Genomic DNA, 21,689 nt, shown 5'->3' on the forward strand with positions numbered 1-21,689 from the left:
TGTATTTTAAAGTCATGTTCAAGGACGTCGAGGTACACAGAGTGCACTACACAACAAAAACTCTCTTTTTTTGTCTGCAAACCAGCATCTTGGCTGACCCACTTAGAAACATCAGTAACTCAAACACCAGAAGACGATACTCAGTCAGACAATCAAGACTGAAGCCAACTGGACAAACACTGAAATATAAACAACTACAGGTTCATCTGCAGAGCGGCTCCAGCTGCAGCAGCTGCACAAGATGGTGTAGCATTACAAAGTTTAAACACTGAATAACATAAAGACAAGTAAACATCTCTTTCCAAACACATTATCCTCCGGGAACCTTTTAACAAACTTGACAAACTGAGACACAAAACAAACAAAAGAAAAATAAACTAATTTGCATTCACTGCAGGTTCTGAATATGGAGCGCAGTAAGGGTAAAAGCAGCACTGGGAATCAAGTGAAGTAATGAAAATTAGCAAGCCGAGCTGCCTCGCTGTGTGAATTCTCTCCCTTAAGAAATACACAAATAAACAGTGAATGTAGTGAAGCATGTAACCCCCAAAGAGCCTCCTGAGCTGTGGAGTCCCAGACATCCAATAACAACCATAAACCACACCCTTATTACTACACATCAAAGCAAGCTATACAAACACCAGCCCCCAAAGCACTAATACACTGTCTACTTTTATTGGCAACCTGACATGTCTGACATTGGTTCAAATCTCAGGAGAGGCTGAACTTTACTGTAGATATGAACAGCCAGGCGTAAAAACAAAACCATCAAATGAACATATTAATTCAGAGGGAATATGAGAAGTTATGTGTCTCTTTGGACTTCACTGGTGGTGCTGCAATATGATACAGGATTTAAAAAAGGAGCAGACTGTACGATTTATCATCCAAGTGGCTGCTGTGTGTGGATTTGTGTGGCTTGTTTATGCTCCTCATAAAGAAAGGACTTAAAATGGGGCCACCTGACAGCTGTAAGCAACTTCGAAAATAGTTTCTCAAACTTGAGGTCAGGACCTCATGGAGACGCGCTTGGTATGCAGACAGGGTTTTCAGGTGATTTCTCAGACACAGATCAAAAATAGCACTTCTTTGACATAGGTAAGATATAATCTAGGAAATCCAGTTTGAGTGATACAAGCTTGAGTTTTTAAGGGTTCATCAGTTGCCAAAACACTGCACAGATTTTTAACACTACTGTATGACAAAGCATTTTACAACTCTGCAAGGGCGACAATCATTTTATCCAAAGTCTCAACAATCACAAGATTAACATTCCTTTTATAACCGATTTATCCATCTATTATCTATTTTTTATTTATATTTTATATTCTTACCCTTCCTCTTTTTACGTTCTTATCTCATTTAACCTTTATCTTTTGTTATTTTAGTTAGCCTATAGGTTTTAGTTTTGATGCATTTTATGTCTCTGTTTTAGATCATTCTTACCTAGCTACTAACTCAATTTTATGAGCTAAATAACTTTTTGTTGGGTAGGAGGGTTGGGTTTTCTCTTTTCTTTTTGTTTTCTGTTTTGGATCTTTGTTGTTTTTAACCTCTGTGAGGCACTTTGTGTTACTGTTGTATGAAAAGTGCCATATAAATAAAGTTGATAACATGTGCCATTTATGATGCCAGGTAATATGAAAGGAAATTATGCCTTTTTGCTTGCACTTTCCATTTGTACATTAGCTGTGCTAATACAGTGTTCTCATTAGTCATGTTACAATACTGGAAATTCAGTAGCTGGTACCAATACCAGTAAAATTTTGTGGGTGAGGAAACATATTATTATATAGCCAAACAAACTGCCAAACATGCAGCACTCAGCACAGAATAGACACTCAGCTCCTTGTCATATGTTGGCATTTGTAGCGCAGCGTAGGCTAAATATGCTGTACTCCAATTGCAAAGAATTAAGAAAATTGTGGCCACAGGAATCTTGTCTTTTCAGTGAGTCGAGGCCAGGCTGTTGCTGTAGCTACACTTGTCGCCATCTTATACATGTTGTTGTTTTCCCGGCCGGTAAGTGTTGTTCTTCTTCCTTTGGCATTTAACGGCAGACTAGAACATTTGTAGGCGTGTATGCTGCTTCATCAGGTTTGGAAGAATTGCATCCCCATTATTTACTGCACTGAAGAAAGTAGAGTAGCATCATTTTCAGAATTTTGCCATTGGCTTGGTACCACGGGGACATCTCTAGTTCTCTTTGAAATGAATGAGGGGATTGTATGTGAATGTTTTTGTTTTTTTAACCAACACTTAGTGGTGAGGATACTTTGGGGGAATAGCTTAAGATATTCACAACGATCAGGCCTCTTATGTACACCAACTTCATTTTCCTCTGAGGCCTGTAAAGAGGTCTAATTTTAATTAAATTGAGAGAACGCTGTTTTTCTATATTCATTCACATTAGGGAGTCAGAGGAAAGGACATTTCACAATCTGTGTTTTGATTTCAAACTAAGGCATAGAGAGTCTCCTACTGTATAAGCCCACATAACACATGACTTTTGTCAGTTGTGAAGACACTAGCAAATTCTATGTTTTTTTTTACCCAAATTATTTGAGTTATTTTGGTCTGTAGCTGAACAAGCAATTAACCAAAGTATCTGAGACACTCTTCCAGAATTGTGCCTCACAGCAAAAGGGTTCCTGGTTCGAACCCAGGCGGGATCCCTTCTGTGCGGAGTTTGCATGTTCTCCCCATGTCAGTGTGGGTTTTCTCTGGTCCTCCGGCTTCCTCCCACAGTCCAAAGACATGCAGGTTAATTGGTGACTCTAAATTGCCCGTAGGTGTGAATGTGAGTGTGAATGGTTGTCTGTCTCTATGTGTCAGCCCTGCGATAGTCTGGTGACTTGTCCAGGGTGTACCCTGCCTCTCACCCAGTGTTAGCTGGGATAGGCTCCAGCTCCCCTGCAACCCTCAAGAGGATAAGCGGTTACGGAAATGAATGAATGAATGAATATATTACCAATTGCATATGAGCTCCCAAGTATAGTAGTATCCCTGCCAGTTACCAAATGACTTTTCAAGTGATTTCACCATCGCAGACAAATTTCCAATGATGGAATAACACCATGACAGATTTACTGACGTTGTGGCGTGCTGCCGTGATCTCGATCTTTGGTGTAATGTGGTCATGAAACTCACTGCTGTCTTAAGTTGGTCTTTTTCTCATCTCAAGGTTTTTCTCTTGAAGTTCAATGACCTGGACATTGTCAATAACAATTAGCTGCATTCTCTCCAACACAAAAAAGGAAGCAGCAAACTGGGGTAGATAGTACACACGGAGGGGACTCTGGGAAGGTTCAATAGCATGAACAAGTCTCAGTTCCCTTGGGCTGTGGAAAAGGAGGATGGACTTGTGGAGTTGTGGAGTGAACAAGAGTCTGTGTTTAATTAGATGTGTATCTGATCCACTAACTAGTACTTCTACTATTGAGAGATCTTAATATTTGAATTGGTTCGACTCTCATTCCTGCAGTCTTCTCCTACTAAAATAGCACACCTAACCTACAGTGGCTGGTAGCAAGATGAGCAACAAAATTGCAAATGAGTAAAGTCTGCACACAATTAGTTTATCTTTATAGATTATACTGATGCCAACTTGAAAAGAATACTGTCAACATATAGTATGACGCCTTTTATCTTGTGTTTCTAGAGTTACATGTTTATGCTGACATGCAAGGAAGTGTTGATATGTCATATTTCTTAAAGGAAGTTTGGCGTAATATTTTCCACCAGAAGCAGGATGGAAAATCTCAAAAGAAATCTAGTTGCTGTCTTGCAAACAGTCATCCTGAACGATCCCCAGTTTTTGCAAAATCTTACAGATTGTCACTAAAAGCTCACATTGTCTTTAGATGTCAGAGGGTGTCAGTGTCTTTAAAGCCTTCTGGTGTATGGTAGACATTACATGACAGCTGAGGTTATGGAATGTTTGGGACTTGAAAACAAGTTAAAACTGCTCTGAACTGGCACTTTGGAAGATACAGATACAAACGACAAAAACACAACCGTTACACCACAAGCAGTTACTGACAGCATGTCTGCACTAACTCAAGCCTAACCTGAATAAAACAGTGATGAGACATGGCCTGAGTTCAGTGATACCGACCTGTTCCCACAGTTTGTTCCAACTTTGTCTTTTTCTACCTCGCTGTGACCCGAAGCCGAGAGGCTGTTTAATCTGATAGCTAACAAAGTGAGTCACACAGCCATTCAGGGCGTCAGACAGTCTGCTGTTACAGCCACTGTTATAAACCTGCATGTCAAGGTGAGATGAATCTATTGTTGGTAACTCGTTTTATGACACCAGTTAACCCAAACACAGACTGACCTCAAAGTAAAGACAGTGAAGGAGATGAGAGATGAGAGATTCCTGCAGTTCTACTAAAGTGGAAACCTGAATAATGGAAATGGAAACACTTTGTGTTTTTCTTATTCTAACAGATATCTGACCAAAATTAAAATATGTTATTTGACTTCCAGCTGGAGGCAGCAGTCCGTTGGCTCTGTCTATAAGTAAAAAAACAAACTCAGCCTACTGCTCCACTGAAGCTCATAAATTAACATGTTATATATTTTGTTCATGAAACAACACATTGTGGTTTTACAGGGACTTTAAAGCTGGACTATTTCTTGGCGAGGTGCTGTTCCTGGAGTTTTTTGAAGAGATGACATCACTTCAGGCTAGCTGTTTCCCCCTGTTTCCATTATTTATGCTAAGCTAAGCTAACCAGCTGCTGGCTATAGCTTCATATTGAGCACACAGACATGACAGTAGTATCAAACTTCTCATCTAACTCTTGTCAAGAAAGTGAATATGTGTATTTCCCAAAATATCAAACAAGAAATTTTTGGTGCAGCTGTAATTACGGTAAGGCAATATGGAGAAAATCAAATATCACAATATTTTTGACCAAATAATTTAACATCAATATTGTGACAGTATTGTTGGGCTGACTATTGGTGCTTTCACAAAATATTGATAATGATATTTTTGATAAATAATCATTAGTAATGTGGATATAACGACTAAGTGAGTAAAGTTAAATAAAAGAACAGCTGGAACAGTCTGAAAAGTTCAGAAAATTACATCACTTTACTATAATGCAGCTTTTAAAAACAGGGAAGACAACACTTGAGATAATATCCAAAATCTGAGACAATATCTAGTCTCATATCACGATACTGATATGATATTGATATATTGGTCAGCCCCAACTGTGATCACACAAATTTGTCTTGGACATCAATAATTAACATGAATTTTTCCTCTCCAAAATAGAAGCGTAAGAGTTCCTTCTAAACTCATTATTTTTAAACAACAGTCATTAAACCATGTCAAAACAAACCAGTCATTAAGGAGTCAATGAAACCTGTTTCTACACAGGATGTAGCTTCAACTGACTTATGTGCACCACAGGCCAGAGACACACTGCATTTACAGCAAGAGATTCTGATGTTTCTTTAGCTGCAAATCACTGATTGAAGTGGACAAAACACAAGCAAAGTGCAACGACATACAGCTTGTGAGTATCTCAAGCCCTTCGCACACCAAGTCCGTATTTTTCGACTGGAACTGCTGCACGTTTAAAAATACATGTGACCTTTCCTTGTGTCAATCACACTCACTAATCAACTCTGAACGTTTTGTCTGTCATTAGAGTTTTCGTCAAGAGCCTTGAGTTGTTCAAACAAGAAGCAGTGAAGACAATGTGGTGTAACCTGCAGGACACATACATTTAAACAACATGAAAAATGTCTGCACACCGTAGCTCCCTTACGTGCATTTTACTGGCACATCCACGAGTGATGTTTTCATGAATATATATACATCTGCAACATTAGAGAGGAACGGGGCGCACAGTAACGTTTCATAACTCAGAAAACCTTCTTTCAACAGATCAGATGGTAATGTTAGGGTGAATGATGATGATGACTGGAAGGATAAAATAGAGGATGAAGATGGCACACAGACAGACAGATAGAGATAGACAGTGTGGAGACAGAGAGGGAGGACAGCTCATGTCCTTCATGTAGAGGTGGTGCCAAATACAAGACGGGTGCGGAGAGTGGTGACTGCCAGGGAGGTAACTCCACTGGACAGAAGCAAGGAAGGAAATGTGTCTTGTATTTTCAGTTTTTGCAACGAGTAGAACAATAAAATGCATCAGACTCTGTGTGCAAGGTTTCTGTGTGTAATGATTTTTATCAGATGGTGGATTTTGAAGAAAAAAACAGACTTGATGTTCAAAGGCCTCCTCTGATTGGAGGAGACAGTCTTTAAATCCATTCAGCTCACTGCTGTCTGGAAGGTTTCAGCTCAGCGTTTACTGTTCTGCCCTCTGAATATGAAGACTTTTCTCATGTCAACAAAGAGTTGGGGGCAGGTGAGGGTGTGTGTGTGTGTGTGTGTGTGTGTGTGTGTGTGTGTGTGTGTGTGTGTGTGTGTGTGTGTGTTGAGCAATGACAAGAGGAATGATGGGGTGTTTGCGCCGTGGACTGTTTTTCCATTCAGCAACAACAAATGAGCCTCAGAGAGCGAAAACAATGAGTGTGTCTTTTCTGTCCCCGCATAAATATCTGTGTGTGCGTGCACATGAGCGTATGAATGATTACAGCTGACGATCAAAGCCTCCTCCCTCCTTGCTGAGAGACGCCAGGCTGTGAACCTGAGATGATTAGAAGCCACAGGAAAACTTAACGAGCTGTCTGAGCCCAGGCGGCCGCCATCATTATGACTGAACACGTCTATGGTGAGCGCATGGCCAAGGCGCCATAACGAGGGGACACGGGCGATGCCTTTCATTTACATAGACGCAAACATGGGACGAACCCGGCTATTAATCTCCAGCAGCTCCACTAACCCCTTGAAACTGTGGGAGGCCGGGTTAATTTCCTGTTCTGGTCTCTACGAGGTCAAGTTTAAGAGGATCCAGCCCCACAGAGAAGGTAGATGAACACCTGGGGGCTGAGCTTAATTTGATATAAAATATTAATCCTCAAAGACCCCTCCTAGTCTTCTTTTTCATTACTAAACATCCACTCTTCCAGGGAGATTTATAATTGCTCCGGGGAAGAAACCAGAGAGTATTTTTAGGTACAGCTCTGAACAGAGGACTTTATCGATTCATTTTCTTTATATTAGTTGGCGTCTTTACTAGACAGGAGGGTTTACTGTGTGGAGCTGCACTGATCTCCACCCAGTCACAATAAAGTCTGAAGTCATTCAGTGGGAAGACGATGAAGGCAAACTTTGAATCCATGAGCTAATGTGATTAAGATTACTGACCCCCAGTCCTTTGCCTCAGTTGCAGGAAACCATTTCATATTCCACTTTCTAAATCAAAGTACAGCTGCATAAAACAACATTATATTATAGATATATGATATAAAACCTTTTCAGTGCACTCTGTATTCACATCCCATTATTACTATAACTTCTGTTGCATTACTTTGTTTACAATAACTTGAAGAATCTCCATATAAGACACAATGATCCACTAAAATAGCTGAACTTGAAAGCATGGTCAAACACAAGACAAAGCCAAGACGGGAAAAAGACTCCCATGTTGGCAATGTACAAGCGCTCAAGTCATCAGACCACTCCTAATGATTATGTGATTAGCAGGGGTGGGATAAAAAATCAATCCACTTGAAAGGGATACTTTGCAGACTTTCCACCAGTTTTGCATTATAACAATATGGGTAAGTAGCATGTCTTAATGAATATGTGAAACTTCCCTCCATCTTGCAAATGCCCAGATATCGGTGCCATAAATGCCCCAGCCGACAGATACTTGCTGGCTCTTGGGCTGTTGCTCGGACTACAGATTGTAGCCCCTAATTTCTGTATGCCTACTGCCACCACGGACACAAAGAGTGTATAAGAGGATTGAGAGAAAGAGGTCAACGTTTTCCAATTAGCCAAAAGCAACTCACATCATGTCACCCACCAACAACAATTTTATTGGTCATATGCATATTCTGGTAGTTGTAGGTTTTCTACCTCTAAAAAGCAAATGCCACAGTAATTTTCCTCTGTTTTCCCTAGTCATCCATCCATTTTCGTAACCGCTTACCCTGTTGGGGGTCGCGGGGGGGCTGAAGCCTATCCCAGCTGACATTGGGTGAGAGGCGTGGTACACCCTGGACAGGTCACCAGACTATCACAAGGCTGACACATAGAGACAGACAACCATTCACACTCACATTCACACCTACGGACAATTTAGAGTCACCAATTAACCTGCATGTCTTTGGACTGTGGCAGACAGGCCGAGACCCATAGGGATACAACTTGCATCCCCACATATTAAATTCCAAAATATGGAAACACTTTAGGTTTAACACATTGCCAGGAAAAGCAGAGCTTCACATAGCTGAAACTGCATGCAGACTCTGAATCTATCATGGACAGGTATCGTACTGTGGTAATATGACCAACATGAGAGTCCATCTTTCTTAACACCACACAGAGATAAACATGGAGTTCGCCAAATGACCTCCAGCAAGCCAGTGGACTGTAGAGGGAACACTCAATGAACCACCCAGTTGTTTAAAGAGGGCAAAATGCATCTCATACTCAAAGTGAGAACTTTTTCCATATAGTGTGGTGGAAAATACACGTTTTCGAAACACAATTTACCCCTCTGTCTGAGCTGTGGTATGTGTTATATCATTAAGTATATATTTTGAATTCATTCTATTGTACATGTACACTTTATTTACCACTTTTCTATACAATACATATATAGAGAAAGACTGACATGATGAGCCTATTCCAGCTGACATTGCAAGAGACAATATAACATTTAGGTTAAATGATATCAACCCATACGACGGACTTGGCTGTGTGGCATCCCTGTTTGCCGGACTTTCAGGTACTTCTGTTTTATGAAGCACCAAGTCGGTCATATCAGACCAGAGTCATAATTTCAACTTGGTGGGAATTTGATGGGAACACTATTGAAGAAACTTGTAATGACATGACCACGGCATAACCTCCCCCCACACGAACAGGAGCCAAGATAACTAATAAAATGATCATAGAGATGTCAATCAAGTCACAGTGTGTACATTCCCACAGAGCCCTCAGATGAGATAATAACACCTGTGCGGGAGAATCATGGGTGTGAACGGCTTATAATGCTGCCAAATTACGCAATTTCAGGGAGTGCTCCTGTGATTTACTGCATGACACCTCCATGACTTTAGGGACTTGCAAATAAGATAAACAGAGCAGAAGCAGAGAAATCCTGACTTGATGTCACTCCAAAAACGCAGCATGCTACACTTCCATTGAACTCCACACCTTCAATAAAACACATCTTTCTCAGACTCTTGAAAACCTTCCCAGAGCCACAGACTTTTTCCTCTGATTCTGGAAACACAAAATGACGTTCAGTTATCTCTGTTCCGACCTCAGTGTGAATCAGCACTTACCTCTATCTGGGAGCTGTTGTCTGTTTCCTCTGCAGACAGCAGGCCTGGGAAACCCTCGGGCTCCTCCTGCTCAGGATCCTGGTCCTGCTCCTGACTGGCCCTGTTACTGTCCATATTACGTGGTTTCGGGGGGAGCCATCTTCTCCACCGGTGACTGTACAGCTTCACGTCCACTGCAGCGTCCTCATCTCCTGCCTGCCCCTGCACGTATGAGTAAGAGACCCCTGGGGAGACAGGAAAACAAAGTGTGAGTTACAAAAGAAAACATCGGTGTTGCATGCCATCAAACCAAATCACATTAAAACTGTAATAGCATGTCAATTAAAATACATTGGGTCATCATAAATATACTTTAATAAAGCGCTCAATATAATTTTCCAACTTATTTAACTTTAATAAACCCTGTGTTAGTCTGAAAGGAAAATGTGTTGCCATGTTTTGCAAATTTGTGGCTTGTACAGGCAAAATAATTACATGGGACACTAATATTTTTACTTTCACTAAGGCAATAGTCAAATCACAGAGGCGGAGACTATTCAAGCCATTAATCTTGTGCCGCTCCCTCATAACTAACTGTCCCTGCGGACTTTTCTCAATGCAGGGGGGAGAAATCTCACTGCCTGAAACAGATGCACATTAGCAATGACTCAGCAGCCATCACACAGACCAGTGGGCCACAGTCATACACAATCATCCCCATTCCAGGGTCTGAAATGAGACGCCGCTGACAGGTGAAAAATGGTTCTGTGTTAATGTAAAGACTGATTTGATTAACCGAGCCTGAGATGGGGTGGAATCTGCTGCGTCATTATAAGAAACAAGTTTTATGAATTGAAATTGAGTCAGAATATGGAAGAAAAAGGCTTAAAACAGAAAATGAAAAATTATGTTCTTCTTCTTTGGTTCCATTCAACAATATAAGCATTACAGTGCTCCTTCTGACTGCCTTCTGCTCAGCCTGGAGATGCTTTAACACTCCACCTGTTTGGTTCAAACAAACTCAGGTGTGCTCGCTAGTTTGATTCAGTTTGTTTAGACTGGTGTAAAAGCTGTTAATCTCTATGAAAAGGTGGGTCTCCATCTTTGTAGTGTGAAAATGCAAATCTATAAGCTTAACTACTAAATGTATCTACTGATCTAGGACTACTACTGTTATGTGTATTTTAGCAAATCCTTATTACAAGTCAGTAAAATGTACATTAGAAATCACACCATAATCAATCTTTCCAAAATACTTCGGTACAAGACACTTCTTGTTATTCTTGACATTTGAGGTCTAGTTGCAATCTTGACTAACAACGCTCATAATGAGTTATTTTTCTGTGAGAACTTTGTGACAACAGAGAAAAAAAGTAAACCCATAAGCAGTTAAGTCAGTCACCAGGATTTGATTTGGTATATGTAATGCTGACAATGCAGGGCAACGTTTAGGAAAATCTGTCCAAGTAATGAGTTGGACAGTTGCTGTCTGCAACAGATTCATGGCACCTAATTTATCTATGTGTGTTCTGCAGTCTTTCAGTGCTGCATTTCATTGGTGGAAAGTAATTAAGTACATTTACATAAGTATTGTATTTAAGTACAATCTGAAGGTACTATACTTGAGTGTTTTAATTGTATGGTACCATATTCTATGGGGAAATATTGCACTTTTTTGGTACTTTTTCTCCACTACTTCTATCTGACAGCTGGAGTAACTAGTTACTTTTCAGATTTTACAAACAAAACGCATGATCAATTTGTAAAATACGATACTGCGCTACAGATTAAAACAATAGTATAAAGTTATTAAAATGTGTTCCACCTCCATTGGCGTCAGTAATTATATTCAAATAATATGAAATGTGTAATAATGACTCTCTAGAAAGGACCATTCTCCCAACATGTACTTTTACTTTAATACTTTAAATACATTATGCTGTTATTATGTTTGTATTTTTACTTGAATGTAACATTCCCTGCTTGCTCACATGGGTTTCCCCAACTTACATCAGAGATGCTAAGTGGCGTGTAGGTATGAATGAGAGCGGGAGGAGATGCTCTGTTTATCTGTGAGTCCTGTGATGGACTGCAGACTTGTTTCCTTGCCTTCGGGCTAATGCTCGGCATGCTTGTATAAGCTTCTGCTCCCCATGACTCTAATAGGATTACGCGGTTCAAGACAATTACTAATAAACTTCGTTTTCATAGCACTTATCCACACACAAAGTTTACAAAGTGCTTGCACGCTGTTGCAGAGATGCAGATTGTTTTGGCTTTAGGATAGAAAATACTGCTGATTCCTCTACTGTTACTCCATGTTGCTTCTTTTCTATTAGACAGAGGTCACTGGGTTTAACTAGCAGAGCGCGTTTCCATTCCTTGTCCGTCATTCTCTCAACACTTGCATTTCTTCCTCCTCCTCCTTTCTCTGGGTCCCCAACTAGTGGTGCTCACAAGAACACAAGTGGAGGGGCTTCAGATGCTAATTCATCCAAAAGTGGAAGCTGACAGATTCACTTTATAATGAGCATTGGCAAAACAAGAAGCAAAGAGAACAATCTGCCCATAGAGATGGGTGTTGATGTACGTTGGAAGAATTTAACTGAGCAGAAGGCACAAGCATGAAAGCGGGCTGAGTGCAATTTGCAGCTTATTGTTTCTGGAGACAAAGAAGATGAACAATTAAAAGTTAGTGTTCACCTTTAATCAGTGATGTTAAAGACCACAAACCAAGCCAGAAATCTTAGGCTAATTCAGACCGACAATTTAACACCCACTTTAAGACGATGTTTAATTACAAAAACTAAAAGACTCAAGAGTGTCATGCTTTCATCTTTAACAGGTGACAACTGTAATGGTGCCTTTACAGGTCTCTCTAAAAAGTCGTCAAAGACTAGACCAGTGATACTCAACCTGCAGCCAGTGGGCTAGGGGACGGCATGCCCCTGACCATTTTCTAATCCAAAATGAAAGCTAGAATTACCACCCCACAGTTGTATGCCTCCACGCAAAAGTCAAGTTTCTCTTACAGTTTACATCCATGTCTGTGAAAACATGGATGCGTCACACACACACACCTTCACCTCCAGCTGCATAGACGATCTACACAATCAGCACAGTTTCAAGGTGGACACCCAAGACTCGTGTCACCAATTCAGTATCTGACCAAATGTCTCCAACTTCTGTTCCTGAGATATGACATTGAGAAATGGCCATAATGCAAAACATTATGATGTCACAGTGAAGCTGACTTTTGACCTTTTGGATGTAAAATGTCATCACTTTATCATTATATCCTATTAGACATTTGTGTGACGTTTTGTCATAATTAGCATTTGAATTCTTGAGTTATGGCCAAAAACATATTTTGTGAGGTCACACTGACCTTGACTTTTGATCACAAAATTCTAATCAGTTTATTCTTCAGTCTAAGTGGACATTTGTGCCAAATTTAAAGAAATTCCCTCAAGGTGTTCTTGAGACATGGTGTTCATGAGAATGAGATGGATGCAAGGTCACACTGATATTGATGTTTGACCGCCAAAATCTAATCACTTCTTTGTTGAGTCCAAGTGAATGTTTTTGCCACATCTTAAGAAATTCCCTTAAGGTGTTCTTGAGATATCACGTTTACAAGAGTAAGACAGACAGACAAGGCAACAGTGACCTTGACTTTTGACCACCAAAATCTAATTAGTTCACCTCTGAGTCCAAGTGGACATTTTTGCCAAATTTGAAAAAGGCGTTCACGAAATATTGCATTCACAAGAATGAGACTGATGCAAGGTCACAGTGATCTTGATATTGACCACCAAAATCTAATCAGTTAATCGAGTTGATTAGTTGAAAAAAAAATTGAAAAAAAATCCCTCAAGGTTTTCTTAAAATATCACGTTAACAAGAATGGGACAGACGGACTGAAGGGTAGATGGCCAGATGGACAACCGGAAAACATAATGCCTCTGGCTACAGCTATCATCGGCGTAGAAGCATAATTACTGATTCACACTGGGGATGTTGTGACACTTTCATTATAAATAAAGAGCCAGAGTGCATGAAAAAGCATCAAAATATGCGGTGACTGGCCTCCTGTCATTTTGCAAAAGTGGCCACCACACAAACCAAGTTGAGTATCCCTGGACTAGACTCACAACGTGCATTCCTGTGTATGTAGATATTGAGATACTGTTGATGCTAACAACCCTGCCCACACTTGTTCTGTCTGTTTTTTGTCACAGCGTGCAAGCCATTTTTGCCAACTGAAATTTGTGTTCTGTTCGTTCACATCGCCATTGCTACTTAAGTAACAACCAACAGTAACAAGGCTGTAGCAATTTATGGTCAGCAAAATGTCAGATTGTGCATTTCGGGAATGCCCCGCTAGAGAAAAAGGCATGACGGAATGCGCTGCCTTTACACCAACAGCGTGTCCACACCAAGCTGTTCTCATGCAATGTTTGGACATATACTTACGAAAAGTAATGCACCAAAACTTGTTATAACCAATGCAATCATGAGCCAGTAATTTGTGTATAACCCATGTAATTGAGAAGGCTGTGATCATGGGACCGTTGCGCTTACGGGAGGACACCAGTGTTTGGAACCATGTGAAACAAAGTGAACTGTTATTTCAAGGTACGCTGTCACCATGTTTCTTTTCCTTAACCTAACCTATGTAACTTTATGTTACCTAGGTTTATGTTACAGGCTTTAATTCATTAGGTATCATATTAACTGTTTCATAAGGATACATTTTTTAGTTGTCCATCTTACGTCTGTTGAAACAGATAGATTTCTATGTTACACAATCCAGCTGTCTACACAGGCTGCGTAATGGCTTGCCTTTTATTCGCTCTATATGTGCATGAATACAACCCTAACAACCGTTAGTAGTCACAGATTCCTGATGGTAGCTTTAGGTTACCCATAGATGAGACCATCTTTGCAGAATCAAACTCTCTTTCTCTGTGCATCACCTCCATCTTGTTGTTTGGTGTCTGCAGCAGCTCTCCTGGCCAACTATTCACTCACTGTCTCATTCTCACCATACCACTAACACTTCCTGACACTCACTCGATCGCTGATGGTCATTAGTCACACCCATGAGGACAAAGTAGCCCAGGCAAATTTCCTGACAACTGCAGTTATATACTCTAATCCGAGAGGCACCTACACATACCACTCCTCCATCACGTAAACATCTATTTTCATCCTTTAAAGGATCTTTGTCAGTTCCTCAATATACGATGGAAAGCTGGCAAACAGCGGATGCTTTAAAATACACCATGACCACAACATAGGGACCTTGAATAAATGGCTGTTCTTTTTCCCAGCGTGTCCCTCTGTGAACGCCCATGATGAGTCACCCTATAAAGAAGCACATGCACCTGCACTTCTCTTGTGTACACCACCTCTGAGATTCAGAAGCAGCAGATTCTCTTATTATCCAGGGGAAACTCAGGCTCTTTTGTCAAGTATTTGAGAGGGCCCTGAGGTCAGACCCCTGAGGGACACCTAAAATAACCCCCCAGCAGGACAAGGCTGCTGCTCACTGCAAGACTGTTCCTCGCCTTTTGTGTGAAAGGAAATTTTTCCCCAGTACTTTTCTTTCAGGGTGTCTGAAAGCCCCCGCATACCTTCACCCTGACTCTGTCGAGCTGCCTTGTTGGCCGGACTCACGCCTGTCAACACCTCTGATTCACAAACACCGGAGGGACTGTAATTTGGCTCCACCCAAAACCTTTCAAGGACGTTTAGGAGGTCATAAAACCGCAGAATAAAGGTGCTGTCTGCACCCCGTCTTTCATTCAGTTTCTGCTTGTTTTCCCGTCTTTTCTCTCAGTTCCCACCTGACTTAGTGTTGCTGACAGGAAACTGCCATACATGACTGGAAAGTGGAGGAGGTGGAACGCTTCATTGCCTCTGTGCATGCTAGTGTGTGTGTGGTGTGCATAATTTCAGCAGAAAATGGATAAAAAAGTCACATCCCTCTCTGGTTCTGTCGCCTTTCTATCTCTGGGTGTCAGAGTGCTTAATTTAGTGCCCACTGAAAGCTGCTTTATCAATGTACCAGCAGACCCTGCTGAGCACTCTGGAGGACCTTCTCTCCCAGGCTCTGTGCGGATCAACCCACCACAGTCTACATGGATTAAGTTGATGTAACTATTGCTGAAGCCCAAGGTTTTTTTCTCTGAAAATGTGCTCATTTTAGCTTCAAACAACAGAAAAAAACTCAATCACATCTTTGATAATCTGTGTGATGAAAGCTCTTGTTAGAGCAGAACAAATTCGTACATAAAGAACAGACAATGTGATTAACAGTATGGCTCCAGATCATGAGAGAGAACGTCGCAATTTTTCCTCCATTCGGCGCATCTTGTTCTGTTCATTAGCAATGATTCATTGGGATCATTTGTCAGGAGGAGCACTCCATCACTCCCTCTCTCTCACAAACACACACGCTTTGAAAAGGACCTGGTAATGCCAGCAAACAACGATGCTCTCAAGAAAACTTGAGCATAACGACACAGAATCTTTAAGCACTTTTGCTTTAAAGGATCAATTCACCCAAATTACAAAAAGCACATTTTCTCACTGTGGACTTCCAGCTGAGTAGTGCATGGATAAATTCACTAAACCCGGTGGCTTCACAACTTTTCTTAAATTGCAAAACATATTCCGACCAATGTGCCCCTAGTGTTTCCAAAATATTTTAAGAACAATACATCCTCTTCTAATGTGCGTATCATATACAGAGACGAAACCTGGAGAGACCTGGAGAGTCACCCCTGCAGAGCGTTGAGTCTTATAATCGAGTCACTCCACGCAGAGCTTAAAATGGACTGCACTTGTATAGCGTTTTTCTAGTCTTCTCACTAGCCTTCAAAGCGCTTTTCACACTACATGTCACATCCACCAATTCACACACTGGTGAGGCTACCATACTTGGTGCCACCTGCTACTCAGTAACCATTCACACGCAATCACACACCGATGGAACAGCCACTGTGGTCATAAAGGGATGGACACGGTCAGCAACAATACTCAGGTAGGCTGTGGTGTTAAAACTATGCTCAATTGGTACTAAGGGGCCCAGAGTGTGCCAAGAAAATCTCCCCCACACCAATTACACCACCACCAGCCTGAACCGTTGATACAAGGCAGGATGGATCCATGCTTTCATGTTGTTTACGCCAAATTCTGACCCTACCATCTGAATGCTGCAGCAGAAATCGAGACTCGTCAGACCAGGCAACATTTTTCCAATCTTCTATTGTCCAATTTTGGTGAGCCTGTGTGAACTGTAGCCTCAGTTTCCTGTTGCTCAGTTTCCTGTTGTTAGCTGACAGGAGTGGCACCTGGTGTGGTCTTCTGCTGCTGTAGCCCATATGCTTCAAGGTTCGACGTGTTGTTGGTTCAGAGACTGTCTTCTGCAGACCTTGGTTATAGCGAGTGGTTATTTGAGTTACTGTTGCCTTTCTATCATCTTGAACCAGTCTGGCCATTCTCCTCTGACCTCTGGCATCAACAAGACATTTTCACCCAGAGAACTGCTGCTCACTGGATATTTTCTCTTTGTCAGACCTAGTCTGTAAACCCTAGAGATGGTTGTGTGCGAAAATCCCAGTAGATCAGCAGTTTCCGAAATACTCAGATCAGCCCGTCTGGCACCAACAACTGTGCCATGTTCAAAGTCACTTAAATCACCTCTCTTCCCCATTCTGGTGCTCAGTGTGACCGTCAGCAGGTCGTCTTGACTATGTCTACATGCCTAAATGCATTGAGTTGCTGCCACGTGATTGGCTGATTAGCTATTTGTGTTCAAGAGCATTGAAACAAGTGTACCTAATAAACTGGCCAATGAGTATACACTGTCAGTGAACATTTCTGAAATATGTTGTGAGTGACATTTTTGTGAATTACTAGGTATGTTAATTAGCAGCATTTCCTCAGTGTGTTAGTAGAAAACATAATTTGTTCGGCATTACATTTCTCTCAAAAACCTAGTAACTGTTTCAAATTAGATAAGTGTAATTTCTAAGAGACAAGGCTGTCTAAAGTCAAAACATGAGCAGGTTGGGGCCTGAAGTGTTTGACATTGACCCACAGGCAAGCAGACTGTTTTCAGTTTATGGCCCTCACAAGCCAAATTATGTTCAGGGTCATTTAAGAGCACCAAACACTGAGGCTCAAACACCTTAAAAATCAATGAGAAATTGTTATCGGCCCTGCGTGATGGTTAAATGATGAGGCAGAGACAGATAAGCTCGGATATTCAACATGACTGATAAGTTAATAAACTAGATTTAATAGGAGCTGGCTGCTGGTTTGATCTTGTGTCAGACAAGATGAGATTTTTTTTAACAAGCTTCTTTATCTCGTACAGTGTGTTAATAGATTATAGATTACATACAGCATATTAATTACAACCTCACATGCTTCATTTTCATATTAATTGAATTACTTAAATGCACAGCCTGTGTGATGCAAATCCAACTGCAGACCCTTAAAATCTCTGTCGCCTGGGGTGAACAGACACATTAAACATTACCCCACATAAATTCCAGACATGCTAAAGTCTGAAATTATTATGCAGAGCAAAGTGTGCTTTCCTAACCTGCCGTAGCTTGCTTTCTACACATCCTCTTTAAAAAGGCAGCCTGTCATTAGGCAAACACACAAAGTCGAGAAGAGCTGACTGCAGGAGAAAGTTAAACACAGGTAGACAGGGAGGCAGCAGCAAGAGATCCTGTCCTCATAAAGTTTAGATGAACAGCGTGATGAAAGAGAAAATTTAAATAGATTAAATGTGAGATGCATCTAAATCTCAGATGATATGCGTATGAGACAAGTTAAGACAGAAAATTAAATACTGCATGAATGCACAAAAGCATTATTCTTGCAGAAAATTCAATGATAAACCAAGTTTGTCTAGAAAATACACAATAGTTTCCCTCCAGACAGAGGCATTGAGTGAGCATCCTGCTTGTCATGAACGCTCCATTACACCAGAGATTTTTGTTTGGCCAACAATTAGTCACATCTTTCCAAGTCAAAGCACTGCAACACAAACATCCCCTGAGGTTCCGATGAGGACTGCAGATAGAGACGTGTGTCTCTCTGAAACATGCTTGTTGAGGATATTATATTGCAGTATCTACGGAACAATGCCGATTTATCACTTCAGTAATCGACAGGTGGATCTAGGCATTCTTTTGTTTAGAGACAAAGGACCTCTGCTTTTGAATGTACCTCATTATCATGTAACCAGTGACTTAAAGGGACAGTTCACCCCCAAATCATAAAAACATATTTTTCCTCTTACCTGTGGTGCTATGTGTCAGTCTTGATTGTTTTGGTGTGAGTTTTCGAGTGTTGGTGATATCAGCCATAGAGATGTCCACAGACATTAAAAGTTTCATGTAGGAAGAGAATGAAGCGTGCATCTACTCATGGACGAGAGGCTCATGCATGTAACAGTGTGAGATGTAAAAATTTTCTTGAGTACTCAGGTCATGATTTCTGGAAAGAGACATTGCTGTTGAGTTTTCAGACAAGGATTTTTTGGCACTTTGAGCACCACAAGCCGAATGCCATGTGGTTCCATTATATTGGAGAGAAGGCAGACATCTCTAAAAACAATCTAGACTGATAAATAGCACTACAGGTAAAGGGAAAAGTGTGTATTTTTGATTTTGGAATAAACTGTTCCTTCTGTGACTATATGAGAAAGGTTCCTGGCAACATCAGAATAAGTAAACAAAAAAGAAACAGACTAATCTCTCACTGTGTAGCGAGCAGGCGCTCTTGTTTGTCACCCAAATGAGAAAAGAGGCAGGTGTGAAAGAGGGGCTATAAATAAAAGCCAATTTTTGAAGTCTCAAAAGTGTTAATTACAATCTGCAGAGCATGGAAGGTGGAGGGAATTCATTAAAAGGAGACTAATGTTGTGTTCGCTGTGCCCAGGGTATTACAGCGCCTATGAAGAAGACAGGTGTCAGGACTGCATGTTAGAGGAAGGAGGGAGGCTGGGGGCAAAGAGACTGAAGGGGAATTAGGAGGTAGAGACTGTCCGGTTTCAGGTCCAGTGATTCTTAATCAAGGCTTTAACCTTGAAGAACATAATTGTTTTTTAAGCAGGCTTTGCAGAAAATTGCTAACTTCCCTTCTGAGCGTCTGCTGAAAACATCTAAATACACTGGACACAAAATCCAAGCAGGCTAAGCCACAAAGCACCCAGTAACAACCCCAAGCACACAGTATCAAACCCCAAAACACAGGGTTTAAAGTGCTGGAGTAAACCATCATGGAGTCTGCTGTCACCGCCGCGGCTTTCCTTTATGTAATTGGCGGTTGTCTTGGCTCCGCCGTTGGTCAGTGCAGGAAGTGTATACAAAAAATGCTTTGGCAAAGAGACAAATATACAGTCACGGAGGGGCTGCAGGCAGTCAGGAGACAGCAGGATCACGGAGAGAAATGTGCTTCCTGAGTGACACAGGCGTTAAGGAATTCAGGATTCCAGTCAGGCACAGTGTCTGTCTCATATTTCAGGAGATTGAGTGATTGACTGCAGGACTATGAAGCACTGCTGTTGGCTCTCATTCCACTTTTCAACTTTCCGAATGAGCAGCACGACTCAGGAGCCCTGAGGCCTTGAATTGCTCTGCCATGAGAGAGCTCGGGCCTGGCAGGCAATGTATCACTGGACACTGGACCTCCTGTAACAGATTATTTCTCCTCCCTCCAGTGCAGACCATTACCTGTGGTGATATTACTGTACTCTTACAGGTCACCGGCTAGTCAAAACCCGTCTTTGCGCAGACAAAAGCCTCAGCATCTCTCACCCTTCACCTAAATTTCTCCATGAAACACAAAATTTGTCCTTTCACCGTTCCCACAGTCCTCTTAGTGCTTGCTTAACAGACCTTAAAATTGGAAATGGTCACATCTGTACCGGTGAATAGAGAGGGATCGGCGGGACAAAAGCCTGCACTTTTATTCTGATACGCCACATCACAAACAATAGCTTCGCCTTTATCCTCGGGGTTCACACACTCTTGAGCTGAGTTTCTGCGGATTGAAACACACCTACACACCTAACATCTGAGACATACTCGACACAATAATCACTCTTTTGTCCACTGTGCCTCTCTAAGAGTTGATCTCTCCATCGGTTGAGGTCACAGACTCACTGGTGTCAGGGAAACAATAAAAACTGACTTATTTTATCAAAGTCTGCAGCACTTAAATGTCAATAAGAGAACAGTCTTCAAGGTTTTTCTTCAGTATCAAAGTAATTCAGTGATAGTTGGAGAAAAAGAGCCAACAGGTACCTCTAAGAGCTAAATCTGCATAGGGGTCAGTGATATGGCCAAAATTCTCTGTCATGGTATAACATTTTTTATCACACTAATGGTATACATCATGATTGTTCTTGAGAACAATATTTTCAAGTGTTAACAGGTTTCTGTATTTACAACTTCACCTTCCTTCTCCAGGTCTGCTGAAATCATGTTACCTTGGGAGGCAGCTGGATCACGAGATCACAAGGGAATCACGAGATTACCTGGGAATCTAGCCCTGATTTGCGACATAGCGTTCCAAGGCCCCCCTGGAAGTGCACCAGACTTTGAAGCCAATCTGACATAACGGCCAAACCATGTAACTAAAATTTCTAGGTCTGTCAGGTGATGCCACTGGGCCCAAAAAGCCTTTTCCCCATTGACTTTCATTGTGAAGGAAACGTCTGTAAATCAGTGGATAGTTTTTTGAGCATCACAACCCCCAGAAAATGACTCGTTTCCCTACCAGGATTTAATCCATTCGGTCTAATAATGTTTCAAAAATTTATAAGAGCTTCACATTGAAATCATTTTCTTCCCATTCAAGTTAGCAATGGGATAAATCTGTGGTAGCTGCCTGGGCTGGCAGAAGTTAGCTGCTTGGCCGCTATAGGTCTCTAACCCACTTGCTAACCCTTACAATCTGGGTAATTTAATACTGTGGAGCTTTTTTTGGCTTCATTCACCACTGGGCAGCTTTCATAGGAATGAACAGGGCTCCGCTTTAAACTCTGTATCCAGTTCTCTTTACACATCCAAGAGCTTCCCCCGAACAGCTCCCGTGGTAGGAACGTTGTTGCCAAATCTCTACCGTTGGACACATTTCTACCATTGCACAGTATATATTGACATAGTGCCCAGACCCAATTCAGCAAAAATTTAATGGCGCCAATACTTCAAAATATAAACAAGTGT

General features: G+C 41.3%; 1 protein-coding gene across 1 annotated transcript in view; it reads right to left on the minus strand.

The window, feature by feature from the left end:
* plxdc2b (plexin domain containing 2b) overlaps positions 1–21,689 on the minus strand; it is a 144,777-nt gene that overhangs the window by 86,233 nt on the left and 36,855 nt on the right. The window contains exon 2 of the mRNA XM_050057050.1: positions 9,451–9,674. Within this exon, the coding sequence (XP_049913007.1) occupies positions 9,451–9,674 (224 nt within the window). The remainder of the gene's footprint in view (positions 1–9,450; positions 9,675–21,689) is intronic.

Source organism: Epinephelus moara, chromosome 11, assembly GCF_006386435.1.
Source record: "Epinephelus moara isolate mb chromosome 11, YSFRI_EMoa_1.0, whole genome shotgun sequence".
Classification (NCBI taxonomy): domain Eukaryota; kingdom Metazoa; phylum Chordata; class Actinopteri; order Perciformes; family Serranidae; genus Epinephelus; species Epinephelus moara.